The sequence below is a fragment of the Cygnus atratus genome, chromosome 7 (assembly GCF_013377495.2).
Source record: "Cygnus atratus isolate AKBS03 ecotype Queensland, Australia chromosome 7, CAtr_DNAZoo_HiC_assembly, whole genome shotgun sequence".
Lineage (NCBI taxonomy): Eukaryota > Metazoa > Chordata > Aves > Anseriformes > Anatidae > Cygnus > Cygnus atratus.
The window spans coordinates 19,358,917-19,374,214 of record NC_066368.1 but is presented as its reverse complement, the minus strand read 5'-3'; the positions used below and the strand labels follow the sequence as shown (position 1 = coordinate 19,374,214).

Here is a 15,298-nt window from a genome sequence, read left to right as displayed (position 1 = left end):
GAAGCTAGTTAAAAGATTAAATACCTTAAAGTCTGAAAAATCTTACACACTTTCTTCTCTAAAGCATTAGTTAGTACTTTTGTTGTTTCTTGAAAAGAATAGTTGGACAGTTCCTAGACCATTAATTCTTTCATCTGCCATAAACAATTTAATTAACTTATCTAGTAAGTGGTGTGCCCATTGCAAAGCTATTACAATTTTCATATGTGCATTTTTCCTTCTTGAAAAGTAACTGTCAGCCACATTCATGGCTGCTGCAGTTCTTTCCTTGGTAATTGAAGCCCAGATCATGAAAATGAAACATAAATGATTCCTGTCTCTTCCTAAAAATAGAAGTCCTGAGTTCTCTTTTGAAGTTTACGTTTATTCTTATGGTGCACATCTTGCATGAAATGACAGAATATCCTCAATGTTAAGTTCTTGTTTCAAAAGTTGTCTATAGTCAGAAGGAAAATATAAAGCAGTAGTGAAAGACACTTTTTGGATGGATATAGCTAATAACCTCCAATGGTATTTCTGAAACATTGGCTGAAATAAGGAAGAGCTGCAGGCTCATGCTGTATGCACTTAGTCAAGGAAGCAATCTAGCCTGTTAACTTATATCTCTATAGGGAGGAAATGAGGAGTTGGGCATCTCCAGTAGCACAGCAAAGCTGAGAATGAAGCTGGCAGTCTGTGTGCTATAATAGCTGAAAAACAGGCGCTACAATACTGTGAAAGAAGATAGGGATAATTAAAATAAATATTTAAGGGTAACAACAAATGTGGTCTGGTCCTTTCTTTAGGTTAAAGGAAATAAAAGATTAAGTCCAATGGACCTTGCTCAGTGAGAGTGTCACAGAAACTGACGCCTGCCAGTGAAGTGCTGATTGACCTTCACGGGTACAAAAGGTGTTTGGCAGAGCTACGCAGGCTAAAGGCAATGAGCCAGCAGTGGCCTAGTCACAGCACAGCTTCTAGCCCCTCTCTGTGTCACCATGGGAAATACATGAGACTTGGTCCTGCAGGCCCATATACAAGGTCCACTGACATGCTAGACTTAGCCTTTGGTGTCTGGGGGACCCCTCCACATGGACTGCCTAGGGGAAAACTATGGGGTGAAGTTTTTCAAAGTAATTTTTTCAAAGGTTATTTTTGTTGGCAATGAGAAGAGTCACAGGAATTTCCGATATGTAATTCTGAGCAGTAAACTTCTTAGAATTTGTATCAGAAGACTTCTACATTAGCATGAAATGTTTTAAGCAATGAAATGTTTTAATCTAAAGAAAAGAAAGGGGAATCCTTTCATTAATGCCTTTTATGTTATTGTATGTATGTACATATATGTATGTATATGTACATATAAATAGTTAGCTGGAAGGATCATTTAAACTGAGATTACATGTAAAATACTATTTCAGTTGCATATCTTCTTAAGCTGCTCTAGCTGTCTTTTGAAAATGCACAAGCTGAAACTAAACGATACTGAGAATATACCAAACAAAAACATTTATTTCAGAACTTCCTTCTTGGGAAGAATCCATGATTTTTCTTGCAATTGATATTTTCCCCCAAGAACTTTAGTTTTGATGATACTGTATCTCTTGGCAAGCATGTTTGCTACAGACACATTTCAGCTGGTTTTAATCTTGGAAGTAGAGAAGCATATATGCAAGCAGGAGCTTCACTCATAAGTGTGAATGAAGTTTCTTCTCTCGTGAGAGAAGAGCTAAAAGTATGAATTGCAGTTATGGTCCCACCAGACTTGCAGTCACCTAGACTTGTGGCTCCCCAGTGACTGGAATCTGTGATTACCTGGTTCTGTGCTTGATGAATGTCAAAAGTAATGAAAAGATTCGAGTGACTGCCTGAAAACTGGAAATGAGTTTCTAGAGAAAATTAACAAATCTGTAAGTTAAAGGTCTCTGATAGACATTTAACTTATCTTTCCACCAATCTTTTCTGTTCTGCTAATTTATGTTATTTTGCACTGGGAAAGATGTTTAAAATGGAATGGATAATCTTCTGTGTGCCGTGTGCCAGTGTCGGGTATATCCAAAAGAGTGTAAAAGGAGGCTTGAGTCTGTTTGGACTGTATTTTATTGTATAACTTGTCAGGGCTTCTATTGGCTCCCGAAGACTGGAAAATAATGTTTTGCTCCTTGATCACAGTTTGTCTTCTGAGTGTTTTTTTGTTTGTTTGTTTGTTTAGTTTCCTCTGGAAAAATTTGAAATTAAAAGATTACACAGTAAGAAATGTTTGGTGCCTACTTAAGTCAGCTCTGAGAAAATTGAAGTTGAAAGATCATACAATAAATAAGAAAGTCTTTCGTTCCTATTTAAGTCAATAAGGGTCTTTTTACTCATTTCCAAATGCAGCCAGCTTTAGCTGAACAGCATAAATGATTACAGTAGTGCAGCACTCAACTGTCTTGCAATGAGGATTTATGCAGAATTCTAGTAAATTGAGAGTAATCAGACAGCAGATTAGGATTGTCAGAATAAGATGGTAAAACAAAATTTTCAGTAATCAGCAGTGACTAGAAGTAGAGCGCCCCCCATATTTAATGCTAAGCAATTCACTTCGGAAATCTTAAGAGCCAAAGGAAAGGCTGCAGAGGAGATTTCAGTATTCCTTACCTTTCAGCACATCCAAGTTCACATGGTGAGTAGCAGTTCTGCTTCACTTCTTCCTCCAGGGAGTGGAACACTTCAGAATTGGCAGCTTCTTGATGATATTTCCAAAGGTCCTTATAAGAACTTTCCCTAGGAGGCATAAGTCTCTGTATGGGCTTATCTTGAGATTCTGCTTCTTGCTCTTCGTAAGTTGAGCTGTCTTCTTCTGGAGGCTCACTGAAATCTGCTGCCACTGGAGAATCCAAACAATCTTCGAGGTCTGGAGAGGTGCTACCTCCATCACTGGTAGACCGGTCCAAACTATTTCCTACCTCTGGACTGCCAGGCATCTCTGCCACAAACTCCTTAACTGGAGATGGTGCTGGAGTCTATCAAAATAACAAAAAGGTTATTATAACTCTTTTTTTCTCCCATCGTCTTTCCTTTAAGAACCAAAGAAGAATTTAAAGAGGAATTATTGATAAGCATCTTAATGTGGAAATACCGGATGATGACTGGAAGGGGGTAAAAAATGGAGGGAGGTACTTATTCACTAAATAACTGTTTTGTCTTTATGCCTGTCTTCTACATTGTTGAGGAATTCCAGTCAGGGAGCTACTACACAAGTTCCTTTTCCCAATGAATCATTTGCTAGCGGAGACCTCACTTTATTTCTTTTCATATCATGCCTGAACTTTAGTCTGCATTCTCTTCAGTATGTAGAAGTGGCTTCCAGATTTGACTCGTATGCAAGGGACTAAAGTAATTGGTCAGACCAACTAAATAGCATCTTGTAGGAGAGTAAGAGGAGCAGGTTTGTTTTCTGAGACAGTTCTGACAGTCATTTCTGTCTGTCCATGGACATCACTTACAAATCCTTCTAGCATTACAGTAACCATGAGGCCATTCTGCATGGAGCAAGAATAATGCAAATGCATGCTCATGATAGGAGTACTTGTGCATCTGTCCATGAATTGTATTCAAAAGGCATGAATACTAGCCTTACCCTCTACTGCAGCCTCGACTGTTTTTTTTTTTTGTTTGTTTGGTTGGTTTTTTTTCTGCTGATTCTGCTAACCATTAATAAGAAACTGAATAACTGGTTGGAAATGTGATTTCACTTAGTTAAGTTTGTTAAGAGGAAAAGCTCTTTAGTTTCCTCCCACTTTGGGGAGTAATATAATTGAAACCCACAGATTATAACAGCTGCAGTTGGGAATATCTGCAGTTTCTGGCTGAACATCTAGTAGAACATTTTTAGAAGCAACACTAGCTAGAAGATCTCCTTGGGTATGTGATATTTCACTTCATTGACAGTACTGCAACTCAAAAGTTGTTGCACTGGGATAAACATGTTTCAGATCTGTCAGATTTCTATTTTGGTTGCAGATAAACTGTAGAGGGTATGTTGCATAGGGGAAGGGAAAGGAATGGAAAAGAGTGCCTTGGAGAAAAGGGAAGGTTGCTTTATTCGAGGCTAGATAGAAAATGTAGTAGTGTTTTTCCAGGTTTACAGAAGCAAGTTCACAGACAGAGTCTTTGTCTTACCAGGACACTCTGCTCTATTTCTGGAAGAACACCTTTTGGTGGTCTGCAGAGAAGTAGTGTGACTTCTGGTGGAGCTCCTCTCAACAAGTGCAGGACATCCTAAGCAGGAAGAAGGAATATTAGATTTCTTATGAAATACGTTTTTTTCCCAGTCTATAGTACATGTGTTTTTACCAACTGGGATGGGGGATAATTTTTATTGTGACTGCCAAATTCCTAGTATTTGTGCCTCTCAGAAGTGTCTGGAGGCCAGTTATTTTTCTACTCTATGATTATCATGTGTAAGTGGGCCATATTATTTATGTGAATGTGTATCTAAATTCAAGTCTCTTCTGTTTACAAATTGTTGTTCCACCAACAGACACATAGGTTTAAATTAACCTTCCCCTGTTCTTGAAGAAAATCAGGATTTTCAGACAAATGCATTCAAACTGCGTGTGACAGGGACACATGTGACAGATCTGTCAATTTTATCAGTATAGCTCCATAGACTGCCACACTGAGTAACCAATGGAAGATTTTCCCAAAGCCCTTCCTCAGAATAACATCTGTCCAGTAGCATCTGGCTTTCAACTATAATGGGATTTGAAATACTTCATCGGGGGAGAATGGGGGGAAGGGAGGGGGGGCAGGGGAGAGGGAGTCCTGCTCCTCTGCAGAAACTGAGTAAAAAGACTGTACACCAGCGAGCAAGATGGTACTGACAAAGGACAGACTTCTCCAAGCCAAAAGAAAAATATGAAGTACAATTACAACCTCCCTGAGGATTTACCACACCTTGTCTTCTGCCTTAGCCATTTCATAATACAAATGACATCAGTAGGAAAATTGTGTGATATTCTCATAATTTCTGTTCATAACCAATCATGCCTATTCAATGTATATTTATATAGAGCACTCGCTATCAGGAATTTTCATAAGGTGAAAAGATTACAAGGGAAAAAAATAAATTTGCATGTAGTCCTTTATTACTATTTAATTTCATAACACTATATAATTGCTCATTCCAGGCCCCCCAAAAAATAAAAAATAAAATTAAAACAACAACAACAACAAACTTGCCCTAGACTTACCTCACCTGGTGGAGATTAGAATCTGGGGCATGGTATTTAGCATGTTATGAAACACAAATGACCATGGGGAAAAATGTTTCAATTATGCATGGAAGCAACAAAGATTCCAACTAATTAACAACTGTTGTTCATCTAACAATACATTTTGGGTGTCAGGAGTGGAAAGTTATTTGTAACAATTCTGTTACGAAGGGAATTCTCCATAAGAATTCTAGAGAAGACTCCTGCATATAAATCAAAGTCATTATATGCAAGTACTGACCCCCTCTGGTGATAATTAAGTTTAAATGCAGTTTCATCCCATTGTCTTTATTAGTATGTTACCCGCCAGGAGGCCCAGTGGGTAACATGCTAGTAGTGCCTGGTACCTGATACAAGAGTCCTTGAGTAGGTGTCCCATTCACAGCTAAAATGATGTCTCCAACTTCAATTTCTCCATTCTCTTCAGCTGGCTGCCCTGGAAACAGTCTTTTGATCCTGACAATAGCTCCTCCGAGGTGTTCACAACCATCTCCTGCCATTTGCAGAACACTAAAGCCAAGGCCTCCAGAATTCTTTGTCAAATTGACTTCAAATATATTGTCTGTTCAAAGGAGGGATTGAACAAAGAGTAGGCTTAGTGGCATATGTACCCCGTAAGGAACTGGTATCTATTATGTTCTCTACAGACCTTTTCCCTGTGTTCTGCAGAGATAGATCTACTGATACTAATGACAGAAGATGATTTTAGTGTTCCTTTAATTTGCATGATCCCTAGAATTCAGATGGGCAGACTGGTAAAAACTGGTCACTGTTCTACCGTGTGTTCACAGGCTTTATGCCATGTGGTACAAGCCTACAAAGGAAGAAGCCATTTGTACCAAGACCAAAAGTTTCAAATATTATCCTTTTCTGACATTCTTCTGTAAATGTTGGGTAGGTCTTACTATTCTGTAGCTGTCTGATGTTAATTCAGGTGCTGCACAAACCAGCATAATCTAGAATCAGAGCTACTGTCCTTTCGAGACAAGATCAAGAGACCAGCCATCTCCCAAATACCATACTTGCAGTTGAACCCCATTCTCCTTGGGACAGTGTAGAGAAACAACTGTCCCATGGGAGAGTACAGTGCAGACTTGGTGGTTATGGGACAGCTTCACAGCAAGAGGGGGAATCTATTTGTTGGATAAACTCGATGAAAATGATCTCTGAATCTTCTGCTTTCAAGAAAAGAAGTGATGGCAGTCTCCAGTCCTGGCTGTGGGGCAGCAGCTCACCCTAGCTTCGTCACTGACACAGCGTCAGCAGGAGTGCCAGCCGAGCTGCCTTTGAGTAGCAGACTAGTGACATCGGCACAGCTCCTTCCTGCCCAAGAGTGCTGTGAGTAAAGACGGGGATGCCCCCTGCCAGCCCCACCTCATGAAGGCTGAGAGATACAGTACCTATGCCTAGGATAAATTCAACTATATGTAGCAACTGTAGCTCTAAGCATATCAGATTTTTTTTTTCAGAAACATTTTTGATAGTGTTTTTAATGCTACACATTTTTTTGCTTGGTGTGCAGTTTTTCTCCCAACCCACAGAAATTTCATAGAATTATTTTTGTTCGTTCCTTTCTTGCGCATCATAAGTAGCCAGAGAAAGTCACCCTGAGTTCCTTTGTTCTCTCTCACCATCTGTCAAAAAGCAGTAGTCCTTGGTACCGTCTGTGAAGGATGTTGCTACAGAAACAACTGCACATTGGTCTTCCTTTCTGTCATTAGCACTCAGGCATGGCTCTGCCGGTGGGTGGTGTCCCCTTTCTAGAACCAGCTTGGCAATCTGAAAAAATGATGGACAGTTCCCATTTACACAGTATGCAGTGAACCCACAGTCTCAGGGCAGGGAAAGAAAAAGTTTCTTTTGGCCCCGCTTTGCTGCTGTGTTTCATAGTAAGTACAGTTTACAGAATCATAGAATCGCAGAATGGTTTGGGTTGAAAGGGACCTTAAAGCCCACCTAATTCCAAACCCTCTGCCGTGGGCAGGGACACCTCCCACTAGACTAGGTTGTATGACTGGTCAACTCATTTTGCTCTGCTGTTACACAAACCTGGCCAGATTTCTTAAGGTTTTCCACAGCCTGCTTGTGCGTGAGGCCACAGAGGCTGATTCCATCTACTTCCAGCAGACGATCACCTGAGGAAATAAAATATAAAATAAGGGGGGGAGGGATGTCAGATTGCTTTGATGATACAAATTGGACATAAAACTTGAGGCTACCCATGTTGCATTATTTCTTCATACTTACATGTTTCAAATCATGTTACTTTGCTTGAAAGCAATACTGTTTGTTTCATAGTATTCTATAACTAATGCTTAAAACACACCAGTTTCCAGGGTATTCTGGAAACTAATGCAGTGATAGCATCTGTTTATCACAGCAACACAGAAAGTAGGTGTCTGAGAGTCAGTGCCCTGGTGTGCAGCTACAGAGGGAAGCTGTGTTGGTATGAGAATCCTGTTTTTTCAGTGGAATATCGACATATAAACTACAGTGGAAAGCTGAGGAATGAGGGACTGCATATGTTTTGTAGCTGTATGACCTTCAATCCCAAACATGTTTCATTATCATGTAGCAAGTATTCCACACAAATGTCAAATTCTGCAGCCCAGACTTTTATTGCCAGACTTGTTACCTATCTTTATTTGTCCGTCCTTATCTGCCGGTCCCCTGGGAATGATTGACTTCACATATATCCCACCAAGAGGTACACTAGTGTTAATTCCACCCTGCAAAACATACATGCACAGATTGAGTCTTCACATGTTCTTCACTTGATAAAAATCAAAGCAACTTAAGCAACTTATGTATGCATTGCAAAGAAACTGCTTCAGAAATTTCACTTTAAAATATATAGGAAAAGAGAAAGAGTATGTTACTCCGATGTTCCCTTTAGTTGTAATGTACTTCTCTAGGCAGTAATTGTGCCTTATTTTCTCAGGAAAGTGCAATGCGTTTCTATATGGCTATATAAAAACATTTATTAAATGTTCAGATTTCTTTTTCCTGTGCTAATGTAAAGATCTGGTTGCATCTTTCAGTCAGTCTCTAGCGCAGCTTCCAAACTTTGCAATATATATTCAGCAGCTATTGGCCTTTCAGACAATATATAAAGCTTGGACCTGACATTGTGCAGCCAGAGGAATTCCATATTAAGCTAAGAATCATATTGTGTCCAGCTACATCCTTTGGCTAATTTCAGATGACGAAGCAGCTCTCCATTTCTACTACAAGCAATGAAATGGCTGTTGCTTCCCGCTCCATTTCAGTGAGGATTATCAACACACCTCAGCCTGGAGGAGTAAATTCAATCTTGATAGCCAGAACAAAGAATAAGTTTTTCAAATGTGGAGCATAAAGTTTTCCCTGTTGCCTTCTCTGCTCTTCTGAATATATGGAGAACTGTATTTTTGTACATTTGGAAATAAAATTGACCAGGGTCCTTTCTCTGGCCTTTAGAGTAAGAAGCATGGCTTGTCTTGAGTGCATGCAACTCAATTTTCATCCCCGCAGCATTGGATGACTGCTTTTGGCTGGTCCTATCCCCTGCACAGGCCAAAGCCCTATTGGGAATGTGTCAACAATTAAGCAGTGGGCACTGCTTGAGCCTGTACCATGGTCCTGTGTGACCTGCTTGCATAGACACAGACTTCAAGTTCCAGGAGCCCCAGAGGAAAACCAGTCATGATCTGGGGAATGCTTGGCATCGCTGCATTTTCTAGAGGCTTTAGCTGTATCCCTCCCTGACGGAACTCTGCTTTCAGAGGTAGGTCTCGTTCGCAAATTGAACAAGGATGAAGAGGACTTGTACCACCACATGCTTTATGCCAGGACATGTCTTTCACAGATTCTGTGGGCAAGAACAGGGGAATGATCCGAGCCAGTACTATATCCTTTCTCTGTCACTCAGTTGGATACTTAGGTTTGAAATGTGCCATGCTACCAGTTTTTCTTTATCGACCTATCTTCTACCTTTGCTGCACATGAATACACTTCCCTACATGTTTCTTGGTTAAGTGACAGTTTGAAGGACACACTGAAAGATTAACAGTAACACTTGCAGTCACACTGATTCCAAAAGTCCCATCTTCTTTAACAAGCTCCACGGTATAGATTTCATTGGAGATGGTTTCAGCTGGATGTGGTAAGTGTGAAGAATCAGCTTCCTGTCTCAAAAAAATAAACACTAATGAGATTACTGCATCTCAGGAAAATAAATAAATAAATAAATAAATAAAATAAAAAGAGAATGGGTTTCCAGAAGATATAAAGGTTTTGATCATGCTGTCACTGTAAGCCTGGAGTGGTAGCATTTATATCCCTGACATTATTTCAGGCATACACTGTTACTCAAAAAATAATCCATCTAAATGTGCATAAACTGAGTGTAGATAGGGAGGCTGCTTAACAGAAGAAAATTAGACACAAAATGTTACTCCTCTGTGGGTGGTTGAAAACTTTAAGAGATTGCAAGAAAATAATCAAAATTTTGTAGTTCACTGGAAAAAGGAGGACGACTTTTAATAACATTTTGTAGAACAGTTTCTCCATTTTTTCACTCATTCTAGACGTGTATCATTTTGACATTTCCAATGTAATTTAACAAGCAACATCTTTCAAGGTTTTCTTCCTTCTTTCCTCATTCTTTGATTTATCAGTTACTTTCCATTCTTATTATAGCTGGCATGCTGTTAAGACACATGCTGGGCATCGTGCTACTGTACAACATCACAATCTCAGTTACCTCCACATCCAGGCTATCAGATGAAAGAACTGGAATCCTGGGGCCCAATTTTGGTGCTAAACTCCAGGAAAGAGCCTTCTCAAGTTCATCTATATTTGGGTCCTTTTCTTTGGGGAGAGCTGTATGACAATCTTGAATCTTTTTTCTCCCACTGTCTACACAAGAGATCTCAGATCCACTAGTGCTGTTTCCCCTTGATAGACTCTTTTCTTCATTTAATCCTTCTTCATATATGTCTGCAAAACCATACCAAAATCAAACACTGATGAATGCAAACAGTAAGTAAACTCGAAAGCTGGTATTATTGTATATCACCACAGGAGGACAAACAGCTTACTAAATCAACTGGTTGTGCAATCAGGTCTGTAAAATGAGTTAGCCATTGCAAAATGGAGCACTGCTACTATAAGTATGGAGAAAAGTATTTGCTTCATCACTGCAGAGAACTATGACAATGATTCTGATTCAAGGTTGGGATGTAGAACTAATTCTGTCATAGAAAGAAATGCTGAAATTCCCTTGGTATTTAGCAGTGAAGAATAAAACCCATAATGGATTGGATTTTTTCATACTGACTATAGAACAGAGATCTCATGACAGCCGCTAGAATGATTTTCACTGCTAACCTATGGTTATTATAACTGGCACTGAGTGGCAAGAAGGTGCTGCAACATCCCAGAGCCTAATAAATACCAGTGTCCTGAGTTAATTGCTAGCACTCCATAGCCAGCAAAGATGTTTGCCTTTATACCTTTGGGTTGAGAGATGATCAGCTCCACTTCATCAGGAGAATTCTGTATAATTTTAACTGCAGTATTGAATGAAACACCTTCAAGACTAATATTATTCACAGAGATGAGTCGTCCCCCTTAAAAAAAATAAGGATAAAAACAAGACAATGCACATCAGGATAGGGAAATAAGTTAAGTAGTTAACTTTAATCCATAAGAGTATTTTGATTCTAATTAAAAACTAAGGACAGTGACCTGGTTTGATATTTCCAGCTCTGTCTGCAGGTCCCCCAGGGATAATTGAAGCGATAAAGATACCGAGGTCTAATTTTCCTACATTTTCTCCTCCAATAATTACAAAACCTGCAAAAATGAGATAGCATGAGAATGCAGACACTGGCAGTATTAGAAAAGATGAACCTTAGGAGCACAAAAGGCTCTTACTCCAATGGCATAAGTTTTTTGCAAATTCTGGACAATGGTGCATCAAGATCCTGATTTGAGAGAGCTTTAAACTCATACTGTAATTTAAGCATGCTGGTGACTCCAATGGCTGTTATTTTAATACCATTTCTCAATAAGAGTATTTTTCTGGCTTGGGACTTTAAAAGATTCCAACTGCTTTCTTATAAAAGTCACTATGTGGACCTTAGTATTTAACACCCACAGGAGGAATATGGTATAAAAGCTCATTAGATAAATTAGAACATTGTTTTACATCATGTGGTCTAGGACCCCTGTGAAGGGCGATGTAAACTTCTAATGGATATATAAGAGGCATGTAAGAAAATTAAATCTATTGTCAATTAATTTAATTTCATTATCCTGGCTTAGAATATTCTGCAACAGGCTGACTTCTCACTGGTAGAACAGTTGGGTTGGGAATCAAACATGCCACACAAACCTGCACCATTTAGAAATCTGATAATAAATAGCATTAATGGTCAGCTATGGGACCTGATGGTCCTCTGAACTCATCCACTAGAAGAGGATACACTGTGATAGTGTATTATGTAACAAAAATGTTATCCAAATAAGAATCCAGAAGTCAGAAAACATTCATGTTAGGCTTGTGCACACATTTTGCACCCACACAGGCAATATGTGAAGGGTTTGCAGAATATCATCTCTTCCTGTTCCTTTCATTCTACTTTTAACATTTGGTCCCCTTGATCTCTGACACTAGTTAATCCTCTGAAAAAACTGTGGCCTTAATTTATGCACTTAGTCCTTTTAAGTCTCTGAAATGTTAACACCTTTGCCAAGACTGGCAGTGTTATTCTATAAGGAGAATAAGTGAGGTGAAGAAGTTTACAGTCTTGCTCAGCTTGAGTCAGCAAGCATCAGTGTTAGCACCAGGACCTGACAGTCCCAGTAACAAATATAACACTCATGTTCCTTACTTACCAAAGCCATTCTTAGGGTCACGTTTTAGGCTGACACAAATGATTTCTCTTTCTAGACTGCTTAGTAAAACTTCTTTTTGGATGGCTGGTGATCCAGGTGCTGCAGAAACAAAACAGCTAGAATAAATGCAGATGAGTGCAAGGAGATGGGCGACTCAAGTAGCATGCAAAAATGGGGCTTCAAAAATTAAATATGTTTCTGTCCTTGTTTTCATTATATCTGAATCAATATAAGTCAGGAAGGAAGCTCAAACAAGTGTTTCAAAATTTGCATTCTTTAGAACAGAATACGTGTAGAACAGGGAAGCACAGTAACTGTGAGCTCTTCCTATAATGCTCCTTTCTGGGCGAGTACGCATGTATCTGCAGCATTTTGATTAAGATAACTAAAAAATCAGGCATGTAGCACCCATTGAACATGAGGGAGATTTGAACATGAAAAGTATTATGGATTCCTTTGGAAACTCTAGCCTTAGGCCCTGTGGGCTCAACAGAGCCCTTTTGGCTCTGTAGGTGCAATTCAGTCAGCACGAAGTGTGATGATGGCTTCTGTAGCGTTAACAGTACTTAACATTGTGGAATTGCTTAAAATACAGTTCTAACTTATAAATGGACTAGCCGAAAAATCATAACTTTGTGTTCCATACGTCTGCTCCCTTTGTGCATGTGATACAGACAGCTGGCTTCTGTAAGAAAATTAGGTGCCTTGTGCTTCTTTCTTCAGTTAGTTTTGTCATGCAAACACAAGAACAGAGGAAGGACCTGGAGCCTATTTTGTCTTGTGCACTATTTATTGTTTAGTACATCTCAGTTGCAAACCAAATGATGACCTCCAAGCATAGGCACATTGCCCCATGTGAAAGTCCTGGGTGTACTGAACTATTTCAGTAAAAAAGAAATTAATTTTATTTTATTTGGCACCACTGACAGAATAATTTGATAATCAAGTCCCTTAACACTCATCCTGATGGAAAGGAGGAGTGAAAGGGAAGAAAACAGCTTGCCATGCAAAGTCCTGGGTTAATTTGCAGGGCAAGAAGTGCAAAAGGTTATTCTTTAATCTATAAATAGAATATGTTTCGGTCTCCTGCTATTGAAACCATACATATGTAAGAGTACTGTCTCTCTTTATGATTATCATACTCACCACTGATTGTGTTCTGAGTTGAGTGGATAGAGAGGTAGTCATAACTCCTTTGTTTTCCATTCAAATTGATGTGCATTTCTGACTGGGATAGCCCTGATGTGGATCTGCATGGCAGAAAATGAATACTGCGTTACAGTAACAAATCAACAGTGGTATTTAGCACTCTTCACTGTCGTTAGTCTGTCAGAGCCAAGTTGGGAATACACATCTTTAGCCTTTCAACCAGTATTCTGATTGCTGGGCCACATTTCACTGTAGGGGAGAGGTAGTTTATCCTTGCCAGCTTTTGCTTCCAAATAACAGCTGCCATTAGACCACTCACATCAGAAATGATTTTCCCCTGTGTTTTTTTCTGAGCTGAGTGCAGGCAGCAGGGAAACACAGCATAGCCTCAGCATGATTCATTAGCTCTGCTGTTCATTCAGACAAAACCGTGTCTGAAAGTTTTCCTGGTAGTTCCCGTTCTTCCTGGCTCTGTTCTAATTCTTAGTATTCCAAAAGGCACTAGAATTCATCAAAAGCCTTGAAATGGTGTGCAGCTGTAGTAACTGCCTACACTGGTGTACCAATGTAAGTGAAAAGGGAGATGCGCTTATGCTCTTCTCTGTGATTTGCACCTTTAGTCATGGAGGAATTCTTTAGATGAGACCTGCTCAAAAACAACTTCCACTGTGCATTCAGTTCACCTACTGCAACTTCGAGAGAAGACACACATATTAAAGATTTTACTTTCATTCTCCCTTATTTTTATCTTTCTCCATATCCCAGTAAGTGGTTAATTCCTGAGCCTGGTACAAATTTAAATGCCAATCTTTTTCAAGGTCTTATCTGTGAGGTTGTTAGCTTCCTGCCTGTGTTTACACTATTGCTGACACAAAAGAGCCCTGGTCCTGATGGGGACCTCTGGTGTGACCACAATAAATACTGCAAAATAAAAGTCTGCCTTACAGCTACTGTAGAGGTTTGCAATGATGTTGTGTATGACTGAGTGTTCTTCCACAGGTTTAGAGGAAAAAGCAAACCTACCTGGCAAGATTGCTTTTGTCTCTAGTCCTGTTCCTGGTTTCCACGCTGAGGTTATCACAAGACTTGCTCATCATCCCAGCAGAAAGGTTTTCCAGGTTTGCCCCATAAAGCACATTCTCTGAACGAGACAGTCTCTGAATCAGGGCAAGGTGTTCATGCTGAGCTGCATATGCAGAGTTTGATTTGTCTATTTCCATAAATTTACTTTCCTCTGAATAAGAAGGCAGATGGGGGAGGAGAGAAAGGTAAGTCCGCTGACATTATCCCATCTTTTTAAGCTGTTTCTGTCTAACCTTTTGAACATGCCAGAAAAAAAGATTGACATCACAGATATATTTGTTCTGGTATCCTTGAGGATATCCAGGCCTAGGAGTGTGTGAAAAGAGTTTTCAATCAATTTCTTTCATAGGTAGTATACACTGTATGTAGATGTCATTTCTGTGAATCATACTGCAAATTCACCTTCCACAAAGACAGATAAAATGTACAGCCCTGTATAATTTAAACCTGAGTATCTCTATAAATTGCATGTTGTAAAAGTTCAGGGTATGGAGAAAGCTGTCTGTCAGAGACTGAATCACCAGGCTTGTAGTTTTCCATCCTCCACAGGCCCACCATTGTGTGTCTGAGAAGAGAGGAGCACTACTAACACTGCTCTCCTGAGATCAGAAACGAGCCAAGAATCAATCCCTCTCTGCCCTGAGGGATTTACACAAGTGAAGTTGAGTGGGAGATGATCTTTGTGGTAATGCATGGTATCCAATTTTCCACCTCTGTGTGAAATCTGCTTCTTAATGATGTCTGGGCTCTGCAATTTATGAATCTATTTTCAGGGAAATAAAAGATTTTATTTCTCTGAAACAACATAATGCTGGAGAAGGCACTGATGATTTACTTAGGTTCTCAATTGATGGGCAGGAGTACCCCTAGGAGGGGACTTGAAGAAGAGAGGGATAGCAGGCAATTGGAGGCATGTCTGAAAATAAAACAAGAACCCAGTGTGGTGC

At 39.6% G+C, this 15,298-nt stretch overlaps 1 protein-coding gene across 1 annotated transcript in view; it reads right to left on the bottom strand.

The window, feature by feature from the left end:
• FRMPD2 (FERM and PDZ domain containing 2) overlaps nt 1-15,298 on the bottom strand; it is a 53,007-nt gene that overhangs the window by 14,180 nt on the left and 23,529 nt on the right. Inside the window, exons 16-28 of the mRNA XM_050711973.1 lie at nt 14,292-14,502; nt 13,266-13,369; nt 12,120-12,218; nt 10,968-11,075; nt 10,733-10,849; nt 9,982-10,217; nt 9,299-9,403; nt 7,873-7,966; nt 7,287-7,372; nt 6,869-7,016; nt 5,585-5,799; nt 4,144-4,242; nt 2,620-2,984 (exon numbers count right to left, since the gene is read on the bottom strand). Coding sequence (XP_050567930.1) covers nt 2,620-2,984; nt 4,144-4,242; nt 5,585-5,799; nt 6,869-7,016; nt 7,287-7,372; nt 7,873-7,966; nt 9,299-9,403; nt 9,982-10,217; nt 10,733-10,849; nt 10,968-11,075; nt 12,120-12,218; nt 13,266-13,369; nt 14,292-14,502 — 1,987 coding nt within the window. The remainder of the gene's footprint in view (nt 1-2,619; nt 2,985-4,143; nt 4,243-5,584; nt 5,800-6,868; nt 7,017-7,286; nt 7,373-7,872; nt 7,967-9,298; nt 9,404-9,981; nt 10,218-10,732; nt 10,850-10,967; nt 11,076-12,119; nt 12,219-13,265; nt 13,370-14,291; nt 14,503-15,298) is intronic.